Raw genomic sequence first — 24,289 nt, 5'->3', positions numbered from 1 at the left:
CCTGTTTTGTATCGTGTGAGGGAAATTTTTATTTACTGGAATAGTTGATTGGAAATATTTTACACTGTGGGTTTTCTGAAATCAATTTAATTATTAAATAGGGGATTTTATTTCACAGACCTGAAAATATTTTCCAAAGTAAATGGATTAAATATCCTCTACAGAATATGCTCTTGTATAGAAGTATCTGACTTGTAGGAATTACTTCATTTGCAAGCATTCATCCACTCATTAGGTAATCACATTTGAAATGCCAAGGCAGTGTGGGCTTGCCAGAAGGTGCTAAGACGTCATCCTTTCTATGAAGACGTTTATAATTTACCTTATAAATAGGAACACACAGTGAAAGACCTAAGTGCTTATCCGTTCATATTAGAAAATGCTTTATGAAAAAAAAAAAAGGAAAATGCTCTCTGGGTGATCCAGCATTAAGGGTAGATGTTCCGGGCTTCCTGGGATTTCAGCTGGAGACTCCCTAGGCAGAGGGAATCGCGTGAACAGAAGCACCAGGTGAGCACAAGGCAAGGAGAACCCGAGTGGCTGGATGAGAATAGCCCCGAGGTGGTCTGAAAAAGTACAAAGACAATGAACTTTGTGGAATTGCGCAGGACCGGTCCGCCCTAACAACCAGGGAATATGGTATGGGTGAAGGGTCGAAGGTGGCTTTGAGTTGGAATCAAGGAGAACTAACGGAGTAAACTTACAGAGAATGCGTTGAGGGTAAGGCTGTAAATTTGGTTTCAAAAAGGGTTTTCCTAAGGATCCAAGGAAATGTGTATGTCGAAAGATCATGGAAATATCACAGAGATACCACAGAAAATAAGTAAGGGGTCAGAACTCTGGGTACAGATTTGTGAGCCATTTCTATAAAGGTTAATAATTTATGTTATGAAAGTGGGTATTTCCTGTTTTGTGGGAAATTAAACCAGTGAATCCTCTATGTTAGCACCAATCAAAGCAAAAAGTGCTCGTATTCTCGAGCCCAGTTTCACTTCCAGGAATACATCCTACAGACATATTCAAAGATACACCACGGGGTGATACACGGATAAACACGTTCACGGCAGCATTTGCAGAGCCTCAGATGAGCATTCGTTTAGGAGATGCTTAAATAAACTGTGTGGGATCCATGCCGCAGAATACTTGACATCCATTAAAAAGAATGAAGGCGGCCCACGTGGGCTGATGGAGAACGATTTCTGTGAAGTGAAAGAAACAAGGTGGAGAGGCGGAAGCTGCCCTTGTCATGGGTAACAGAGGGCACGACCACGTGCCCAGGATCCGTGTCTCTGCGCGTGCGCTGACCGCCTCTGTGGTTGTGCACTGGGCTGGGAAGATAAACGAGTGACTGGGGACAATGTGGGAGGAAGACTTCTTTCTCGCTGATGCATTCTGGAGCAGTTTTTGTATTTTGTACTACAGGTATATATTATGTCTTTAAGAAATGAAGGAAGGATTAGGCTGAGGGACAGATGGTCGGATAGATAGATGACCAAGGAGATCCTAAGATCAGGAAAATGAGAAACTACAAAGAGAAACTGGAAGCACTCTTAAATTGGAGAACTACTCTTACCGAGTATCATGTCTTTACATTTGTTATAACAATTATCACCTCGTTTTATAATTACTTATTGACCTGTAGGTCTTTCCTACTAGACTCTGAGCTCCCTAAGGCTTTTTTGCTGATGTAACCCCAGCACCTTTCACACTACCTAGCAAAGTAGGAGCTCGACAAGTATTTGTTGGGTGGTTTGAATGAATAGGTTAAATGAATTGGACGAATAAATTCTCTCTGGGAGCATGGATTAACAGGGATTTTTAAACTGGAAACTGCTGGGAAATAGGGAAAAAAAAACAAAGTAATGTACTACATAGTTTATTTTGGGGGAAAAGACTTGAATTTTTTTTTCAGGAGGGAGTGTCTGTGAGTGTATTTATAAGCTATGTATTTTTTGAGGCTTTGTGCAAGGCACCCGGGTAGGTATGGTGAGGCGTAAACTCTGAATCAACATAGATCTTACCCTCAAAGAGTTTACAGTCAAGTGGGGAAGGCAAGGTACAGTACGCACACTGGGTGTGAGGTGGTAATTACCGCTTTATCAGAACTACAGACGAAGAACCATGGGACGTCACAGGAGGGAGAGGGCTCTTGTGGTGCGAGGGAAGCTTTGGAGCCTCCTGGGGGCCGCTGCACCCACACTCTCATTCTAAACCTGGCATACTTCTGGGATTAATTAACTGATGATTGTTGAAACAATTTTACACACAAAAGCAGATTTTCAGACTAGCCAGATGGTTTTCTTTAGCACTGAAACTCCTACATTATTTCTCTCTTTTTTCGGACTTTCTGTTTCGAGAACGTGTTATAGATAAAGACCAAATTATTTCACGGATTGCGGCAGGTGAACCGATTCTGTATGTGGTGTGTAATTTTCAAGTGCGTGGATAGTAATTACAGCATTGCTGTGTATATATATATTAAAGGAAATTTTGATTATATTTAGAAGATTTTAGGAAAAATGAAAGTTCTGTATATATAATTTCCCAATTTTTCTCTCTTTAAAGTTATTAGGCATTTCTAAATACAATTTAGATGTACTTTTGAATGTACTTTATAAATGCGAATAGTTATTTAGTTCTTGGAACGTGATGTGATTATTTCTATTCTTAAATTTATCACTTCTGCAAAGGAAATCTATGTTCAGTGTATCTTTAGGGTGACTTACTTAATTTTGGTTTTGCTTTAGGTTCACTGTGACATTTATTCTGCCCAAGGATGCTTACTAGAAATGTAGAAAATTCCATTGCTGTAGAAAAAATACTAAACATGGTACTTATGTTTGGAAATAAGGTTGAAATAGAGGTAAAGTAAGGGAAGCTATAAACTCACCCAGGCAGTCCACGCCAGCATTCACCGAGGCACGGGGCGGGGGGGGGGGGCCGGTTACCCTGTGGGGAACCTCTGGGTGGCATCTAAGAGACGGGTCTGTTGGATAGGAAGCTCTGTGGGCACCTGGGTGGCTCAGTCAGTTAAGCCTCCCACTCTTGGTTTTGGCTCAGGTGACGAGCTCAGGGTTGTGGGATCGAGCCCCGTGTCAGGCTCAGCGTTCCGTGGGCTCTCCTTACCCTCCTCCTCTGCTCCTCTCTCTCGCTCTCAAATAAATAAGTAAAATGTTTTTAAAAGAAAGAAAGGAAGGGAGCTCTGGTGAACAGAGCTCACGCAAAGGGCAGCATCTTCAAGTCTCTTTATACCCAACCTGTGCCCTGAGGTGGGCTTCTTTCATGGACCTCTTGAAGTAATTATATCTAGCCCAGTTTTTCCTTAAATCATACTTGTTGTCTTGATTTCTAATTAGCAACAGCATCCTTTTCACCTGTGTTTTGGGATATTTTATCATGAAATAGAAATACAACAGTTGAGACATTTTTTTTTTTCTGACATTCACATTTTTTTGTGAATATATGGATTTCTTTCAGCCTGATTGCACGGGAATTTAGCATGCTCGCAGCCAGGCCTGTTACCATCCCTGTGTTTGTTGGTATTGTTTAAAGCACTAAATACATCTTGATGGAAGTGGATTTGAGAGGCTATTGGTGTAGGAAATCAACAGTGCCTGCTTATAGGCATGTCGGTACAGTGGGGATCCCATCATAATTGCTGTTAGCTTACTTGAATTCAAGAAATGGGGTCAGCAAGGGGCACCTGGGTGGCTCAGTCGTTAAGCGCCTGCCTTCATCTCGGGTCATGATCCCAGGGTCCTGGGATGAAGTCCCTTGTCAGGCTCCCGGCTCAGAGGGAGGCCTGTTCCTCCCTCTCCCACTCCTTCTCCTTGTGTTCCCTCTCTTGCTGTCTTCCTCTGTGTCAAATAAATAAATTAAATCTTTTAAAAAATGGGGTCAGCAAGAGACCACATAGAGGTAGAGAGATAGGAAGGATATGGCGACTCTGCCATTTTTGTTGATCAGTGTGTTCACAGAGTCATCGTAAGATAAGAAATCAATTTGCTACTCTTTTACGCCATGTCAGTTTCTACTTGGCATCCAGAGTTTCATGAGATATAAGCTCCGATGCTTAAAAACACATGGTTTCCCTAAATCGGTGTCAGTAAGTGCGTTGTAACCACAGGCGTTCGTCTGAAGAAACCGCAGGGTTTCAGTGCTGGAGGCAGAACTGCTGGGCTTGACCATATTGAGACAGTGTGTTAGGTCTGCAGTGTAGTACCTTCCTCAAGAGTTCTCAGCAACGATTTTGATTATACCTGAGAACTTAAGTATGCACTTTAGAACCTATTCCATTATAGTCCGTTTGCCTATGAAATATTGAGTGAGCCGCTGCTGGGGAGTGGGCCTCAGCAGATAGAGAAATAAGGAAAACATGGTGCTTTCTTTTAAAAGATGACTATGTGGTTGGGTTCTAGACACGAGAATATGCATCTACTTTCTAGTGTCATTATCGCTAGGATAACGCTGGTTGCCGTGGGATACAGAGAATGGGCCCTTGAATCAATCCAGAAGGAGGAGAGGAGAGAAGGGGGCAGAATGCCAGGGTAGGAAATGAGACTCTTCCTCACTTTGTTTCTAAGCTAGGACTTTCACTATACCTTTGATCTCTAAGAACGAGAAGGCGAACAGTCATACGGAGGAAATATAACCTGTCGATCCTACAGGAATATGTCCTTCCCCCCCACCTGCCCAGATGTGAGACGGTGTATGGGGTGTCTGAACAAGTAGCGTCATATTAGGACAGATCTTCTCTCCCAACCAGTTTAGATTTTATCCTGAAGATAGTGGAGCATCATGGAAGACTTTCTGTAAGAAAATGTTTCAGAAGGAACACTTTGTAGCAGTATGAAGCTTGGATTGAAGAACACAGAACTGGAAACGGGAACTCTTTGAGAGGACACTGCATTTAGGTTTTTACTAATTTAGTCATAAATTGATAGGGTCATTAATTGAGGCAATATTAGAAGGAATAAAATTCTAATCATGTTTAGGTACCAGGATTGATTGATTGATTGATTGATTGATTTTTAAAGGTTTATGTATTTATTTTCATGAGAAAAGACAGCAGGTGCAGGGGGAGGGTCACAGGAAGAGGGAAAGCAGACTCCGTGCTGAGTGCAGAGCCTGCCATGGGGCTTGATTTCATAGCCCGTGAGGTCATGACGAGCTAAAACCAAGAGTCAGATGCTTAAATCAACTGAGCCATCCAGGTGCCCCTAGTATTTCCAGGATTTAATGACTAATGGAAAGAGAAAAACATCACACGGTTTCCTGTTTGCTGCTTGAGGGGGAATTGCACGGACACCGGGCTGTTCAAAAGATCAGGAAACAGGATGAGGAATGAGTTGTGGCGATCATCTTACATTTGAGGTACCTAGTGGGACTTACAGGGAGGGAGAGTTAGGTCAGAGACACAAACAGGCCTCATCACCAGTGCTAAAACCAAAGAAGGGAAGAAGTGTCCAGGGTGAGAAAAATATGTAGAGTTGGAACATTAGTGGCCAAGAATGGTGCCTGGAGAGACCAACATTAGACATGTTGGTGATGAGAGAAGCCTCAGGAGCGTCCTGGGCAGGAGAGGCAGGCAGGAGAAGCCTGCGAAGCCAAGCACAGTGTATTAAGTGGAACAGAGTGTAGTGAATCCTGCAAGATAACAACTGGAAAATGTGCACTGGATTTGACAAAGACTAGTTCCCAAGCAGATGCATGAGTTCTTCCTTTTTCTTGGGTTGATGCAAGGCATGAACGTTGGTGATAGATTGGAATTTACAGGAGTGCGTTTGGAGCTCAAGGCTGTGAAAGTGAATTCAGGGCAACCTTGGGTAAATAGTCTTTAGGCATCTGGAGAACAAATTATGAAAGCACTCTAGTAATGTGCCCAGGGACACTGCAGCTAACATATCCAAATCAAGTCTCTTTTTGTGGCTTCGGTATTACCAAGTTTTCATAAGAAGGAGAAAAATATTCTGAGGAAAATAGAAAAGTAAAGTGAAAACTAAGATGGTGACGGTTGGTTTAGAATGCCTCTACTCGCGGGATGCCCGGCTGGCGCAATTGGGGGAGCATGCAACTCTTATCTTGGGGTTGCGAGTTCAAGCCCCACATTGGAGGTAGAAATTACTTAAAAATAAAATTCTTAAAATATAATAAAAAAAATAAAACTAGAATGCCTCTACTTAGGATTCTTCCCCCAAATCTTACTCAGCCATATTTCTTTCTGGAACTCTCAAAACATCTCTTCAGGCTGAAATTGAAAGTTAAGGTATCCATCAGGGGATAAAGGAAAATCACTGGGTAGAAATGTTTATTCATCTGATAAATTCTTCACATTCCTCTCTTTGTGTGGATATAGGTGAAACTAACACTTTCATTTATTCACTATTCTTGTCCATACTTAGCTCATTGTATACTATATAATTACTTTGATAAAATTCACTCTATTTTTTGGATATGACTTTCAGTTGCATGCCAGTCTTAAGATCCTCTCATACTTATTTCAGATTTTCATTATTTGGCTGGCATTTTTGTCTTCAGTGAACCAGAATCATCTCATTTTAAATTCACATGAGGCAGAAGTCCCAGCAGTCAGCACTCTACTTCTACTTACTAATTTATGGAGGTGTGATTTGGGTGATTTTTAAATTAAAAGTATCATTTTATATTCATAGTGATAATTTTGAGAATTTTACTAAATTTATATGCCTATAAATATCTTTATTGTCAGGAGTCTGACAAGTTAATTTCTTTGCTAACTATTTTAGTTATTAATATACTATGTAGGTTAGATCAGAATTCTATTGCTTTCATCCAAAGCTTTTTCAAAAATTCCCAAGCCAAGAAAGATGCACTTAAGCACATAAAGTTGAAGGCAAAATACGTTTGGGAATATTTTTAGTATATACTTTAGTATATACTGCATTTTAGTGTACTTTCATAATAGTTCAAGGCTAGTTTTTGAGATAAATTATTAAGCCAGTATATCATGCATCTAAGGTAATAATTCAAAGCCTTGACTAGCTTTAATATCTAAGAGGCTTATTTTCATATCTAGAATCTCAGATGAGGAAATGTAGGAGCTGGCCAGGCTTTGCCTCTTCCCATGATTCTTCTTCTCTGTGTGGTTATGGCACAGCACCACATTTTTTGGGTTATTTAACTTCTCAGACAAAGGTTGGATTACTCAGAGTGAGCATATCAGAAGACTGAAAACCAAAGACACAATATATGTGCAGTTGGAGACCTTGAAAAAAGCACGAGGCATTGCAACACGATACCTAACTATTAAAAAGTATAATCCCCCCAAGTATAATCTCCAAACAGTATCTAGCCATTTGTGTCCTGCATCTTTCACTTAGCGTATTACTTTAAAAACTCATCAAAATTGTTGCATCTATCAGTAGCTTGTTTCTTTTTATGGACTTGCTCCATTACGTGGTGGTATCATAATAGGCTTATACAGTCACTAGGAGATAGGCATTTGGGTTCTTTGCAGTTTGGGCTATTATGAAAAAAACTTGTGAATATTCCAGTACAAAACTTTGAATGGACATACGTTTTTAGTTATCTTGGGTAGATATCTAGGAATGTGATTTCTGGGTCATTTGGTATGTTCAGCTTCCTTAGAAACTGCTAAATTACATTTTGCATTTCTAGGATGTTATTTACCATCATCACCATGCTTGTCATGGTTAGTCTTTATGCTTTACCCATTTTGGTGGGCATGTAGTGTTACCTTGTAGTTTTAATTTGAACTTCCTGAACAACTAATTATATTAAGCATCTTTCTGTGTTGATTTGCTGTTTGGATATCTTCTTTTGTTAGGTTTTCTTAAAAGTGTCCTTTGAAGGACAACTCTTTTAAAGTAGATGAAATATTTCATCAAGTTTTATGTGTGTGTGTGTGTGTGTGTGTGTGTGTGTGTGTGCGCGCGCGTTTTGTGTTTAATTTAAAACCTCTTTTCCTCACCCAAGTTTCAGATTTTTCTCCCATGTTTTCTTCTAAAAGGGTGAATAGTTTCAGCACTTACATTTAGGTCTATGATCCATTTCAAGTTAATCTTTGTATATGGTGCTATATGAGTCAAAATTCTTCTTCCTCTTTTTTTTTTTTATTGCTTTTGGATGTCTAGTTGTTCCAGCATATTTGTTGAAAATACAGTCTGTTTCCCACTAAATTACCCTGACACTTCCGTCAAAAATCAGTTGACCATATACATGTGGGTGGATATCTGAACCCTCTCTTTTGTTGCATTAATCTGCTTCTATCCATTATTATGCCTGCCACACTGTCTTCAACATTTACATTAGAGTAAGTGTTAAAATTGGGCATTTGGGTCTTCCACTTTTGCTCTTCTTTTAAAAAAATTGCTTCCACAACCTTATTTCCTTAATATTTCCATATAAATTATAGAATAAGCTTATTGATTTTTACATAAAGATCACCTTCATTTCAGCTGGGCTTGTCTTAAATCTGTTGATCAATTTAGAGAGAATTGACATATTAACAGTAATGTGTTCTGATCCATGAGCATGGTATATCTTTCTAATTATTTAGATTTTCTTTAATTTTTTAACAATATTATGTAGTTTTTAGGGTACAGGTCTTGAACAGTTTTTGCTAAATTTATCCTGAACTATTTTGTTTTTGATGTTATTCTAAGTGTTTGGTCTTTCCAGTTTGAATTGTTGGTTGATAATATATAGAAATGCAATTAATACTTATTACCCTTGAATCTTACATTCTTGTTAAAAATTATTTTTGTAAATGTTTGAGAGTCTCTGTATAGATGATCATATTGGTGAGGATAGACACAATTTTACTTCTTTCTAATCTCGTGCATTTTTGTTTCTTCTTTATTCTGCTAATACCTTGAGTTTTGTTGTTTGATTTTTTTTAATGTTAAACCAATTTTGCCTTTCTTAAATCAACTTATTGAGATATTACCCTCTCAATGTGTTCTTGAATCCAGTTTGCTAAAATTTTATTAAGAATTTTAAATATTTGTTTCTTTGTAATAGTCTTTAGGTCTCTCCTCTTCCCTACCCCAAGTAATGTCTCTGGGTTTGAACTCAGGGTAATGTTTGCCTCTTGAAATGAGTTGGGAAGCACTGCGTCCTCTTCTGTTTTCTGGTAGGTTTCACCAGTGAAATTTTTGGACCAAGAGTTTTCTTTGTAGGAAGGTTTTTACAATGAACTGGGAAAAAATTAATTAATTAATTAATTAAAGAAAAAAATATATATATATATACACACCCATGCCTTTTTTTTTTTTCCCTTGAGTAAGCTTTGGTAGTTTATGTGTTTCCAAGAATTTGTTCATTTCATCTAAAATTTTCAGTGTATTTGCTTAATATTGTTAATAATCTCTTGTTATTGCATTAGTGTCTGTAGGGAGCAGTGGTTAACATCTCTCTTTTACTATTGCAATTTGTGTATTCTCTTTATTTCTGATCATTCTTCCTAAAGGTTAATAGTTTTTATGGATATTCTCAGTGTTAGGTTCTATTGTATTTTGGAGTTGCCTATTTCATTGGTTTTTACTCTTACCTTTATTATTTCCTTTCTTTGGATTTAATTTGCTTTTCTTACCCTTGCTTCATAATCTGGAAACTCGAAGCATTTACTTAAACCTCTTTTTCTTTTCTAATACAATTATTTAATGTATAAACTTCCCTATAGGAACCAATTTTTTGTTGTATTTACATATGAATATAGCATATTTTAATGTTATGTATGTTTTTGCTTTTTTTTTTTATATCTGTTGTATCTATTCTTTTCCCAAATTTACTGATTTCTCATTCCTGTTTTTTTGACCAATGGACTATTTAAAGATGTGTGTTTTCCAAATAAGTTTTGTTTATCATTCAGAAATGTCTACTCAGTGCTTATTGGGTTCTAGTCTTAGGGTTCACTGGGGTGAATAAACAGTCATATTAGAAAATAAACCCAATAAATATCATAATCGTGAACAGAATAGTATGAGAGAGAAAAAAATGGAGAACCTACTTACGCTAAATTGAGTTACCTGTTTGAGGACGTAGTGCTTAGTCTGAGACTTGGTAGCAAAAAGTATGGGGAAGCAGCTAGAGGCTCAGAGGCCCTGGAGAGAAACCATTTGTAGCTCCCAGCTCTCGGTGCACTGATCTTCTCCAGAGATGGGCTGCATTCCTATTTTCGTCTACGCTAATAAGTTCTTTCTCTTACGCAGTTCATATTATGCTATTAAGCAGAATTAGAGCCATTTCTTCTATTTATTTATTTATTTGTTTGTTTATTTTTATTATTTCTTATGTTCAGTTCTTCTTAATGGAATAATTTATACATTTATCATCTCAAATTAATAGAAATTGTAGTTTTAGTATGATAAATAGATGATATGCCTTAGAGACAGACAACCTCTGTTTGAGTCTCAGCTTTACCACTGAATAGCTATGTGATGGTGGGCAAATTTTTAACACCTCCAAGCCTTAGTTTTCTCGTTTCTGTGATGCAGATAGTAACTCTATTTTATAAGGATGTTTTGCAGGTTATGCCCGTAAGTCACTTGGTACAGTGCCCAGCAAGTAGCAGTACAAAAAAATGGTGCCTGTTGTGGGGCTCCTGGGGGGCTCAGTCAGTTAAGCATTGACTTTTGGTTTCCACTGAGGTCATGATCTCAGGGTCCTGGGGTGGAGCCCCATTGGGACTCTCCGTTCAGCGGGGCATCTGTTTAGGGTTCTCTCCCTCTACCCATCCTCCCCCAGACTCTCTCTCTCTCTCTCTCTCTTTCTTTCAAATAAATAAATAAATAAATCTAAAACAATAGTGCCTATTCTGATAGTAATGGGAATAATCACTTATGTTTAATCGCTTATTATATTTAGTCAACTGTAATATGGAGATAACATTATGTAGCTTTTAGGATTGTTGTTAGAATGTACTGTTCTTAATGCTCCAGAATGACAGTGTGTATTATTTTTCTTGTATTGGTATTGAATATAGCCCAAATATATCACATATATCCTAATAAATGTAAATATTTTAAAAGAATTACCTTGAGAAATTTTACCTTTTTAAAAGTATGTTTTATTTTCCAAATGAATTATTTTAATTATAATAATGGATTGGAAATTTAAAATGATTAAAGGAAGGTATTTTTTGTCTTTTCACATCCTTAAGTATTTCCAGACTTTTAATCCCAGAAAATTTTAACTTGCATTACTTTTTTAAAAAATTGCCTGTGTACAGGCTATGCTTTCACAGAAATACCGGTCACCTAGTTGGTGATCTAGAATTTTTTTTACATTTTCAGACTTGTAGGAAGGGGCCAAGAAGCAGACGAATAGGGCTTGAGGCATTTAGCTGATAATTTATAGCTAACATAGTTTCAGCTTCCAGCAACTCTGACCTTATATCTCTGTCAGTTCTTCTGTGGTATTCTAAAGGATTAATTTGTAGTTCAGGAAATATATATTGAACTATATTGTTAAATAAGGCATTTTTGTACTTACATCTGTATCATAATCATTTTCGAAAGAACCTTACTTAAAAATTAAGTGCAAACATTGATTACTTCGCATTAATTTTCTGGTGTGAAATAAATGCAAACTGTGAGCTTAGCTTGTAAAAAGGATAAACATTATCTGGGAGATAATTCAGTGAAGACTTGCCTGTTAAATGTAAGAATACTTTCATTCGAGCCTATAAAATTAAGTATTCAAGTGTTTATTTCATGATGTATTTAATACTGTTCCAGTTGGGTAGTATTTGCTATGGACTGAGTATTTGTGCCCCCCTCACCAGAAGACTCCAGTGTTGAAGCCTGACCCCCAGTGTGATGGTACCAGGAGGGCAGGGTCTTTGGGAGGTGATGAGTCATGAGGATGGAGCCCTTGTGGGAGGGATCAGTCCCCTTAAAAGAGTGACCCCAAAGAGTTTACTCGCCCTTCCACCACATGGAGATACAGCAAAAAGACAGCCATTGGTGATCTAGGAGGGAAGCTCTCACCTGACACCCAGTCTGCCAGTGCCTTGATCTTGGACTTCCCAGAACTGTGAGGAGTAAAGTTCTATTGTGTAAAAGCCACCCCCAATCTTGGGTGTTTGTTATAGAGCAGCCTGAACAGACTAAGACACTATCATTGATTTGTTTCTCTGTGGATGAGCCAGAGCCATTCTTTTAATCTTAAGTCTTTTTACAAACCCAGGGGATGTGTTGATCCACCCATGGTGCAGACATGTCTTGCTTTAACTAATTAGTTGTCTTCAGAATATTCAAGTTTTAAGCTCAGTAGATGTTGTGATAATAAATGTCATCATTGAGTATATTTTGTTACTCTCTAGTTAACCATTTTTGTTTTCTACCATTACCAAGGAATGACTGAAAGTTGTACAAGTGGTATATACAAGAAGAAAAATGAGTTTAAAATCTTAGATTGCAGTGAAATTCTTAGGAAATTTTTTATTTCCAGATTTTTTTGTTTTTTGAAAAGTTACTTGCATTAAATACTAAACTTTTGCACAGTGAAGAAAGCCATCAATTAAATGAAAAGGCACCTTACTGAATGGAAGAAGATATTTGTAAATAATACATACGATCAGGCATTAATATCCAAAATATATTAAAAACTTATACAATTTAATATAAAAATACCCAACTCCATTAAAAAATGGGCAGAGGACTTGAATAGATATTTTTCCAAAGAAGACATGCAAGTGGCCATCAGACACATGAAAAAATGCTCAACATGACTCATCATCAGAAAATGCAACTCACAGTGACTATGGGATATCACTTCACACCCATTGGATTGGCTGTTAACAAAAACACAAAAAAATCATAAGTGTTGGCGACAATGTAGAGAGAAGGGAACCCTTGTACAGTATTGTTGGGAATTCAAACTGGTGCAGCCACCATGGGGAACAGTATGGAAGTTTCTCAAAAAATAAAAATAGAACTATCAAATGATCTAGCAAATTCCACTTCTGGATATTTACTCAGAGAATGAAAACACTAATTTGAAAAGAGAAACACATCTCTCCTTTCATTGCAGCATTGTTTATAATAACCAGGATATTTAAGTGTCTATTGATAGATGAATGGGTAAAGAAGATGTGATATATATTATATATTATATATATAATGTTTAATATTATATATTATATTACATTTATATCATTTAGGATATATGTTACTTTTACTTTTATAACTTTGTATATATGTGCATATCTACACAAACACTTGCATATACAATGGAATAGTACTCAGCCATAAAAAAGAACAAACTCTTGCCATTCACAACAACATGGTTGGACCAGGAGGGCACTGTGCTAAATGAAATGATTCAGGCAGATAAAGATAGATAAGCTATAGATTCTACTTCGATGTGGAATCTAAAAAACAAAGCAAGTGAACAAACAGAGCAGAAACAGATTTATAAATACAGGAAATAAACTGTTGGTTACCAGAGGGAGGAGGGCAGGAAAAATAGATGAAGAGGACTAAGATACAAACTTTGTTATAAAACAGATAAATCATGGGGATGTGATGTAGAACAAAGGCATATATGGCATGTGGTGACCAGATCATAGCTAGAATTATTGTGAGGATCATTTTACTATATATAAAAATATCGAGTCACTATCACTATGACGTACTCCTGAAACTAGTAGGACTTTGTATGTCATTTACTCTTCGGTTAAAATAAAGAATATAACTTTTTCAAAATAGATCAGTCTGTATTCAAAATAAACATGGGTTTCGTGATGAAATACAGACTTGTTTATTTAGTAGGTTAAGATAATCTATTCACATTAGTGTCTTCCTACAGTAGGACTAAGTACAACCAACCAAAAAACATGGAGTCTTTCCTTAAAGGAACTTAAATTTCTAAACATGCTTTTTGCTTGAGTAGCAAATAACTCATTACTGTTTTTGAACAAAATAATATTCAGGTATTTTATATGATTTTATTTTGCTTCTAATGAAAATACTTTATCTTCAAAACTATAAGCCTTATTTTCCCTATAAATAATTACTTGAGAAATATTTTTGAATTTCCCTTCATTCTTGACATACTTAGAAAGCACATAACACGGAATACGAGGTCTGGTGGTGAGGATGCCAAGCTCTAGGTACTTGTGTAGTCTTTCTCTTTTCCTTGTGCCTCTGCCAAGAAAACCAAATTAATAGAGCATTAAATTTGTCACAAGGGTTAACAGTACATGTATGTGACAGCTTTGTAAGGTTTTCTCCTATTATAAATGTAACAACTGCACATGCATTGCAAAACATCAAAAAGCCAAAAAGTTATTTCAATTCAGTTGAAAAATTTATTGACTGCTTGTTGCTACAGGCTCGTTACTGTACTGCGTACTTGGTCTAAATGTGAATAAGACAGATGGTCTCTGTATTTAAGGAAATCTTAGTGTTTTGGGGAATTAATATTAAACAAATAATTACAAGTAATTTTCAAGGTATAAAACAGAAGATGAAAACCACTCTAAATCTCACCATCTAGCAATAATTGCTATTACCACATTAATATATTTTCCTGTTTGTATACTGTACACAGTTTCCATTTTATTCAGTGTTATAAAATACTCATTGTCTGGTAATTAATTATGTAGATGCATGCTAATTTATTAAATCCTGACCAAATTTTTGAACATTTAGATTGTTTCCATTACTTAATCAACTTTGCTTAGGTATAATCTACATACAATAAAATGTGCCCACTTTATAAATAGAGGTGAATTTTTAAAAATCTAAAAATTCATAATTTTTAAAAATTATGAAATATACGTGAATTTTGACAAACGTATATGTGCATGGAGTTCCCATTATAATAAAGATGTGGACCATTTCCATAACCACAAAAAGTTCTGCCATGTCATCTGACACCCAGTCCCCCAACCCACATCTGGCCCAAGGCAACCACTGACCTGCCTTCTGACTTAAAGATTTGATTTACCATTTCTGAAATTTCTTTGAAATGGAATCATACAATATATGTTGTTCTGTGTCTTTTTCTCAGCCCAGTATTTTTGTTGCATTTTTGAGTAGGTGAGGCACGTATGGCCATAGGAAGGCCTGTTAATCTACCCTGCTCTTCGTGTACATTTGGATTAATTCCAGTTACTGCCTAATAATGAAGGGGATATGCACATTCATGAGCCAGTTTTCTTTTCTCTTGGTTATATACTGGGCAGTATCATTGCTGAGTTTCTAATAAGCATGTGTTTATGTTTTTAAAAAATTCCAGCACTGTTTTCTAAAATAGTGGTATCATTTGACTTTTCCAGTATTGATGTCGTAGGAATTCTGTTGGTTCCACATTCTCACCAACACTTGGTGGAGTCAGTCTTTTTTTTTTTTTTTTTTTTTTAAAGATTTTATTTATTTATTTGATAGACAGAGATGACAAGTAGGCAGAAAGACAGGCAGAGAGACAGGCAGAGAGACAGGAGGAAGCAGGCTCTCCGAGGAGCAGAGAGCCCGATGCGGGGCTCGATTCCAGGACCCTGGGATCATGACCTGAGCCGAAGGCAGAGGCTTTAACCCACTGAGCCACCCAGGCGCCCCAGGAGTCAGTCTTTTTAATTTAGTTATTCTAGTTCATATACAGAAATGTAGTAGTATAGTTTTAAGTTCCATTTCTGATGATTAATGATACTAAATATCTTTTCACACACTTCTTGGCTGTTCAAATACAGTTTTTGTGACCTGTCCCAATATTTTGCCTATTTATTAATTGGTTTGTTTTCTTATTGTATTCTAAGAGTTATAAGTAGTTTGCCAAATATATCACAAATAATTTCTCCTTTACTGTACCCTGTCTGTTTTCTTGATATTTTTTGACAACAGTAGTTTTTAATTTTAAAGCCCTAGTTTATCAATTCTTCTGTTTTCTGGCTTTTATATTTTTGATCTACTACCTAAGAAGTCTTTATCTACCCTAAGTTACAAATATTTTCTTTTAGAAATTTCTATAGTTGTACAACATTTAGGTCTATGACCCATTTTAATTTGATTTTTATGTATACAGTAAGATAAGGATTGAGGTTCATTTTTTCCCCTTATGAATATCCTGTTTCTCCGCATCTTTTGTTGGAGAGGCTGTACTCTGACTTTGATACCTTTGTCAAAAATCAATGCCATATATTTGTTTCTGGACTCCCTGTTACATTCCATCAATTGATGTGTCTCTCCTTACACCAGTACCATACTGACTTGATTATTACAGCTTTAAAGTATATCTTATCATCAGGAAGTGCACTATTGTCTCTCAGAATTGTTGTGGCCCTCCAAGATCCTATGCATTTCCATATCAGTTTAGTATCAGCTTCTTAATCTCTTCTTAATCTTTTCTGAAAAGTCTGCTGGGACTGTGATGGGATTGTTTTGAGCTTATAGATTAGTTTGAGGAGAACGGACCTGTCAGTAATATTAGTGTTCTGATCCCTGCACTCAGTGTATCTGTTTACTTATGTCTTCTCTAAGTTCTAGTAAAAGGTTTTGTGAGGGGCCCCTGGGTGGCTCAGTGGGTTAAGCCTCTGCCTTCCGCTCAGGTCATGATCTCAGGATCCTGGGATCGAGCCCCACTTTGGGCTCTCTGCTCAGCGGGGAGCCTGCTTCCCCATCTCTCTCTGCCTGCCTCTCTGCCTACTTGTGATCTCTGTCTGTCAAATAAATAAATAAAATCTTAAAAAAAAAAGTTTTGTGATTTTTCATATATAGGTCTTGCATAACTTTTTTCAGTTTCTCCTTACATGTTTCTATTGTGTTTTCATTGCCAGTTGTTTGTTGCTAGCATATAAAACTACTGATTTTTTGTGTACTCCCGTTGTATCCAATGGCCTTTTGAATCTCATAAGTTTTATAATTTCTTTTTGTAAATTTCTTTGGAATTTCTATGTAGACAGGCTTGCTGTCTGTGAATAAAGGCAGTTAACTTCTATTCCAGTCAGTATGGCATTTATGTATTTGTCTGTCTGTCTACGCCATAGTTCACTTGACTAGGAACCCCTGCACACACCAAATGAAAGAAGTGAGCATTCTTGTTCCCAGTCTCGGGGAAAAGATTCAGTTCATCATTCTTAAATGTGATGTTAGCAGTACATTTTTAGATGCCTTTTATCAGCTTGAGGAAGTTCTCTCTTGTTCCTGGTTTGTTAGGAGATTTTAGTATCAATGGCCACTGAGTTGTTTTAAAAGTTCCTTTTGCGGGGCGCCTGGGTGGCTCAGTGGGTTAAGCCGCTGCCTTCGGCTCAGGTCATGATCTCAGGGTCCTGGGATCGAGCCCCGCATCGGGCTCTCTGCTCAGCAGGGAGCCTGCTTCCCTCTCTCTCTCTCTCTCTGCCTGCCTCTCCATCTACTTGTGATTTCTCTCTGTAAAATAAATAAATAAAATCTTTAAAAAAAAAAAAAGTTCCTTTTGCATCATTTGAGGTGATCATATGGTCTTCCCTTTTTTTAGTCTGTTAATATGGCAGATTACGTTGGTTTCAAATGTTAATCCGGTGTTTCATTCTTGGGAGTAACCATCACGAGTCATGACGTATTATCATCTTTTGTTGCATATGATTTGCTCAAGTTTTGTTAAGTCTTCTTACATCTATGATTATGAGGGAATATCGATACCATTTCATTGTAATGCCCTTGTCTAGTTTTGTATTAAGGTAATACTAGCCTTATGTTTAAGAGGTATTTCCTCCTGTTTTCTGCAAGCATGAAATTGTTATTCCCTCTTTTTTAAGAGTTTGGTAGAATTCACTATCAAACTAGGGGGAAGAATTTTTTGAGTTGGTTCTTTTATTTTTTTTACATTTTTTTAAAGATTTTATTTATTTATTTGACAGACAGAGATCAGAAGTAGGCTGAGAGGCAGGCAGAGAGAGAGAGGAGGAAGCAGGCTCCCCACTGAGAAGAGAGCCTGATGTGGGGCTCAATCCAGGACCCTGGGATCATGACCTGAGCCGAAGGCAGGGGCTTATCCCACTGAGCCACCAAGCGCCACGAATTGGTTTTTAAATACAAACTCATATTTAACTTACCACATTTTTGGAAGATTTTAAAGGTTTATTTATTTAGAGACAGGGAGATAGTGGCGTGAGTGTGGAAAGGGGAGGAGGGAGAGAGAGAATTTCAAGCAGACCCCGCGCTGAGTGTGGTGGTGGACGCAGGGTTCCATCTCATGACCCTGAGGTTGTGACCTGAGCCGACAGCAGGAGTCAGACACTCACCCATTGGAGCCACCCTGGCACTCCTAACTGGTCTCATTTTATATTCAGGGTAGGCTATGCTGTCTTACATATCCTAGGACCCTTCCACCAGCACACCTTCATTTTCCCCCTTCACGGTTTTGTGCTGTTGTTAATACATTTTTACTTTTACTTGTACTATGAATGCCACAATGCGTTGTTTTTTTGGTTTTAGACCAGCCCTATCTTTTAAAGAGATTAAAAACATATGAAAAGTCAATATATATTAGCCCACAAAGTTACGATTTGCAGTCTCTTTTTTACCTTGTGTACACTCAGCTTTTCATCTGGTACCATTTTGCACCAGCCTGAAGCATTACCTTGAACATTTATAGTGCAGTATTTCTGATGATTTCCCTAACCTTTTGCATGTCCCCGAAAGGCTTTATTTTGCTGTCATTTTTGGAAAGTTATTTTAGCTGTGTATAAAATTGTCGTTTGCCAGTTCTATATTTAATTACTACAAAGATGCCTCTCCTCTTTCTCTGGTTTGCACAGTTTCTGACAAGTCGTCTGCTCCCATTCTTTGTCCCATGTGCTTACCGAGCTCCCCCGTCCTGTTACGCTTTCCTTTCAGCACTTGCTCTCAGCTATTTAATTATGATGTGCCTTGTAGGATTTTCTTCACATTTCTTTCTGTTGGGTTTTTTTAAGCCTTTGTGAATTTGTAGGCTTTTAGTTTTCATCAAATTTGAAAACTTTTTGGTTAAGTATTTTTTTTCTGTTCTTTCATTTCTCGTGTCCTATCCCAAGAGTGCACTTACGCATCTTTTAGCCTGCAGGATACTGTCCTACAGTTTATTAATGTTCTGTTCATCGTTTCCATTATTGTTTTCCTGTCTTTAATTTTAGATTTGTTTCCTGCGTCTTCAAGTCTGTTATCATCCACCCCCCCTCCAGGGTCTAGCAAGGTGATAATTCAATCCAGTTTTTCATTTTTCATCTAGGACATCTCAGACTTTATCTCTTAGGGTTTTATTTGGGACTTTTTCTTATACCTCTCATTTATTTCCCTGTATGCTTCCCTCTCTACCTTTTGAACCTCGAAACTGTATCTTAATAGCTGCTTTATCATGGTATTCTTCTATTGTGTTGTCTGTGTCACTTTCTGAGTCTGTTTCTATTCATTGACTTTTCTCCAGTAATGGGTTATAATTTCCTTGTTCTTCTCAGGTTGGTCTGACTCATAAGCAGTGATCTTTTCCAGGCTAGCTTTTAAGCCAAGCCTGGCCACCCTGGCCTTTGTGCTACAGAGGCAGTAACCTCCCAGACACTCCTGGCCACCACCACGTCTCTTAGGAAGCCTTTCCGTCCTGCCACCTGAGGAGGCAAAGTACTTTGAGCTCGTGCGAGTCTGCGATCACTTCATCTGACCTCTTCCATTGTCTCTTTCCTGGCCTCAGCATTTTCCTCACATACATGTGCTTCCTCTTTGATGGATTTTCCCACTGGATGCAGAATTTTAAGATACGTTTTTGTTTTTCATTTAGCCATTGGGATGTATAGTTCCATTGCCTTTTTGCCCCTGTAGTCTCTTAGAAGGCGAGGATTATTCTCCTGTTTGTTCCTCTGTATGTAATGTTTCTGCACCCTCAGTATTTTTAAAGGGTTTTCTGTCACTGGTTTTTCTGTGGTTTGAATGTGATCTGCCTTCTGTTACGATTATTCATGCATGTTTATGAGTTTTCATCATATCGGGATTTATAGAGACACACAGATTTATGCATTTATTATTATTTTTTGTCTCTAGAAGTCCCATTCATTTCTACTTATATTTTCCTTTCTCTTTCTTTTCATGAACCACTTTAAAGTCAGTCCTATTAATTCCATCATCTGCTGTTCTTAAGGTCTAAAGACTGATTTTTCTCTTGGTTATGGGTCGTATTTCCTACATCTCCTTGTGTCTAGTAATTGTTGACGGATACCAGATCACTAGAATTACACGAATGCCTGGATTTTGTTGTCTTCTCCGTATTTGCTAGCTTTTGTGGGTTTACCTTTGACTGTTTTTGAAATGTCTCCTGAATGCCTGCCTATTCCGTGATGACGTGGTTATGACTGGTCAGAAATTGGATGTGTCTCAGCTCTGAGTGAGCTCCAGGAATCACGGAGCACGAAGACCTCCATTTGTTCTCTGCTTGTTCTCGCAGACTTTTTAACCTTACCCGCGCATTGCTTGTACTCCGCAGCAGACTGGACTATGGATTTTGTGTAGCTTCCTTCTCACTGGGCCTCATCCTGTCCTGCACATGCCATTTACCTCATCCTCCGCGAAATCTGCTTTTCACTCTCCGACAGTGAGACCTGGGTTATGCTTGGGATCAGTCCTTTCCTGCCGGTATGTTCCATAAAGTGCCCTCGGACAGAAGGCAGCTGGTTTTAGGGCTCACTCATTAGTTTCTCTCTTCACAAAGATCTTGGTCCTGGACTGCCCATTGTCCAGTAGTTAAAGAGAATTCTGTTAGATACTTTTCCCAGTTGTCATTTTGTTGTTGTTGTTTTACGTGTTTTTGCCCAGTTGTGTAGAGCAAGAGGGTAAGTCTGGTCCCATGAACTTTTTAAGCCTTGTTTTCTAGTTAAAATTTTAATTAGTTTAATATTTTATATTTAACTATGACTACATCAGGGATTTATTTTATACAATATTAGATGAAAATCTAATTTTTCAGTATAGTATAAAGACTGTTCTTGCATTTTTTTTCATATATACTGCTACACAGGATATCCTTATGTCAAAGACTTCTGCATTTCCCATTTTAAAAGGAAATTTCTAAAGAAGGAACTATGGTACTTTAAAAATTATCTTAGTATCTATTGCCAGTTGCCCTGTGAAGAGTTGCTCTCTGCTTACACCCCAGCTACCAGTGTATGAAGATGCTCATCTCCGAACCCTTTCGGTGACAGTGCTCTTTCTGGATATGCTAAATTGTCTCTTTATGTTTTTTATCTTGCTCTCATTGATTATTGTAAGATGGCATGTTTTCATGAACTGTATTCATTTGTATTCCTCTCATTTTAATTCTCTGTGTCCTTTTCCCCTTTCCCCTTGTGTTTTAGTCTTTTTTTACTTTATTTGATTTCTCTACATCTGTATGCCATCTTTTTCTCTAACTAGTGCCCAACACAGTGACTTTAAAATAATTAATACTCACTAAATGGAAAGTTGATTCAAAGCCAACGTAGAAACTGAGACGGAATACCAGAGATTTAGGTAGAAAATCAGGAGAGAGATGTATCACCAAAGCCAAGGAACATGTTCAAGGAGGAAGCCAACAGCCAACGTCCTCAGGTCCAGACCAGGAAGAAGGGCAGACTATACATAGATCATTGGATCTGGCAATTAAGAGGTAGATCCTTGGCTAATCTTAGCAAGAATTAGTTCCATAAGGTAACAAGGGTAGACATGAGAGGACAGCAGATTGAGAAATAAGGTCCTTCTCCTTAAGCATCATTTTTTTAAGCTGTTATTTATATAGAAATTTGGCTGGGAGACAAATTGAAGAATATGGTCCAAATAAAGATCTAGAAGCCTGCATGTATTATATTGATTTAGGGAGGATCTATATCTTTTATACTGTAGATAAGTAAGTAGTAAGATTGACATTATTTTTGAAATATTTAGAAATCTAAACAATATTTTCATCCCATTAGAGGATTGCCATAAATCCTACATAGAGATCACAGAGGTTCCTTCATCCAAGTTAGCGGTATTTTGAATAAAGCATGGCAGAAGTTATTTTGACCCAGACATTTTTCAGAATGGCTTTACTGATGATACATGCTTCTTTCTACTTCTCATCCTCATTTGGATGGTAATACATTAAGAAAATATATCTGCCGGGGCGCCTGGGTAGCTCAGTGGGTAAAGCCTCTGCCTTCGGCTCAGGTCGTGATCTCAGGGTCCTGGGATCGAGCCCCACATCGAGCTCTCTGCTCAGTGGGGAGTCTGCTTCCCCCTCTCTCTGCCTGCCTCTCTGCCTACTTGTGATCTTTGTCTGTCAAATAAATAAATAAAATCTTTAAAAAAAAAAAGAAAAGAAAATATATCTGCCTATATAAAATGAATAAATTTTGAGATATCCCTGAGTAATTGTACATATTGGTTTGATACTTGGCATACTATCTTGGATCATTTGTAAGACATATTTACCATTTCTGCAGTCAGAATTCCTTTGATAGTTGATGGTTTATTATAGCTTGAATTGACAACTTTTTTTGTTTCTTAGTATTAACTTAAAATGATGGAGTTCCAATCAGGAACATTTTAGATTTGATAAAATATGGTAAGATAGAAGAGGCATTAGAGTTTAGAGACTGTCTGCCAAGTATTTTAGTTTTACTATAATTAATGTTAAGCCAGTCTTTTTTTTTTTTTAATTCAATTGTTAAGTCATATTCCCTCCTGATCTTTATTGTGACAGTGGGTTATGGATAAAATAGATCTTAAAATAATGATAGACTCTTCAGTGGAGGTGGAAAAAAGGAAGAAATCTGTCAGAAGAAATCTGTTTTTATGTTGCTTAAATTATGATTTGGTGTGTGAGGAACAAGTCTTCATTAATCATCATTCTTAGACATTTGTTGGAGTACCAAGAGTCCATAATCCATGTGAAGGTGTAGTTAGTTTTTGATTTTATAGTCCAGGATACACTGATGGCTTCTTTTCTTTAATCACAGACGTGTACTGAGTACCTACAGTGATATCTAGCCATGTGCCCCGCACCATCAAGATCTTTCATTGTTCTTGGCAGATTTCTTAATACAATGAAACAGTACATTGAAAATCAATTCATAGTGCCGGGAACCTGCTCCTTCCCCATAAGCGGTGTTGAACCGAGATGAGATGGGAGTTTCGTAATAAGGAGCTCGTCTAAAAGCAGAGCTGCGCGTGTGGCCGCACTGAGCTCCCAGGAGATGCCTGTTGAGCAAGGAGTGGTCTGTCCTGTAGGTGATGAAGAGAAGTGAATGAGCGTGTGGTTTAAATGATTATATGAGGGGAGGTTGGTGATATGGTTATTACTGAAGTAAGGAGAGGTAACAGCAGCTTCTCAGTCCTTTTGGCCATTACGAAAGTGAAAACTTGAAGCCTTATGGTTTGTCATTGTAGAAAAACCTTGATTCAAACTTTGAAAACATTTCTAGAGATCCGAAGAAGTCAAGATGCTTGTAGAATGTAACAAGCTCCCATCTATCGGTTTTGGCAAATCAGCAGTCTTTTCTTTGAAATCAAATGTAAATCAAATAATTAAGTAGAAATATTACATCTCTGTTGTGTACATTTATTTTAATCATGTCTCAGTGCCTCATCCTTGAAAGAGTGAAGCAACAGTATAGCGAGGGGAAAATGCAGTCTGATGATGCATACTTTTTTCCTCGAGTAACTGAAGGTTAAATGGGTAGCAAGCAGAATGCCTTAAACAAGATTGGTATATTGATTAAAACGCTGATTTAACAGCTCGCAGTCTCCCCTTGGAAACCTGGAGAAGATAAGCCAGCTGCTGTGTAAGAGTGCTCCGTGTCCGCTGAGAGTACACTATCTATCATCACAATATGGTGATGAGAGGTGTTTTATGTTTGTGTTAATTTCCCCCACTAAATCAGTAATTATTACAATCCTGTCCCTGCTGTTTACCCTGCAGCTGTTTTTCCATTTGTCGAGAGAGCGGGTGTTCTCCGAGGACCGCACACGTTTCTATGGTGCAGAAATTGTCTCTGCTTTGGACTATCTACATTCCGGAAAGATTGTGTACCGTGATCTCAAGGTAAAAAAAAAAAAAAAAGTAATCAAAATTTGTTTTTGCAGAGACTATAGGGACAAACACAAAGTAATTACAAAGTTACACAGTTTGGAGAAAAGCAGATTTAGTTGGGAAAAAAAAGCTGTCTGTTTAAGAACGTAGTTCATTGCATTTGACAGGAATTCCATTCACTGATACGGACATAGGTCCTTCATGTCTGAGTTTTTGACATGCGCCGTAATGTCTGCTAGACGGCTCTGACCTGCCCATGACAGTCTCATTTTTCTGGAAATTTACGAGCAATGGT

General features: G+C 37.6%; 1 protein-coding gene across 4 annotated transcripts in view; it reads left to right on the top strand.

Moving 5' to 3' along the window:
• The window catches only part of AKT3 (AKT serine/threonine kinase 3), a 303,335-nt gene that overhangs the window by 207,256 nt on the left and 71,790 nt on the right, over positions 1-24,289 (top strand). For all 4 annotated transcript variants that reach the window (XM_032317285.1, XM_032317283.1, XM_032317284.1 and 1 more), the window contains one exon: positions 23,884-24,006. In XM_032317285.1, the coding sequence (XP_032173176.1) occupies positions 23,884-24,006 (123 nt within the window). The remainder of the gene's footprint in view (positions 1-23,883; positions 24,007-24,289) is intronic.

Source organism: Mustela erminea, chromosome 17 (genome assembly GCF_009829155.1).
Source record: "Mustela erminea isolate mMusErm1 chromosome 17, mMusErm1.Pri, whole genome shotgun sequence".
Lineage (NCBI taxonomy): Eukaryota > Metazoa > Chordata > Mammalia > Carnivora > Mustelidae > Mustela > Mustela erminea.
Note: the sequence above shows the minus strand (reverse complement) of the source record. Positions and strands in the feature narration are given on the sequence as shown.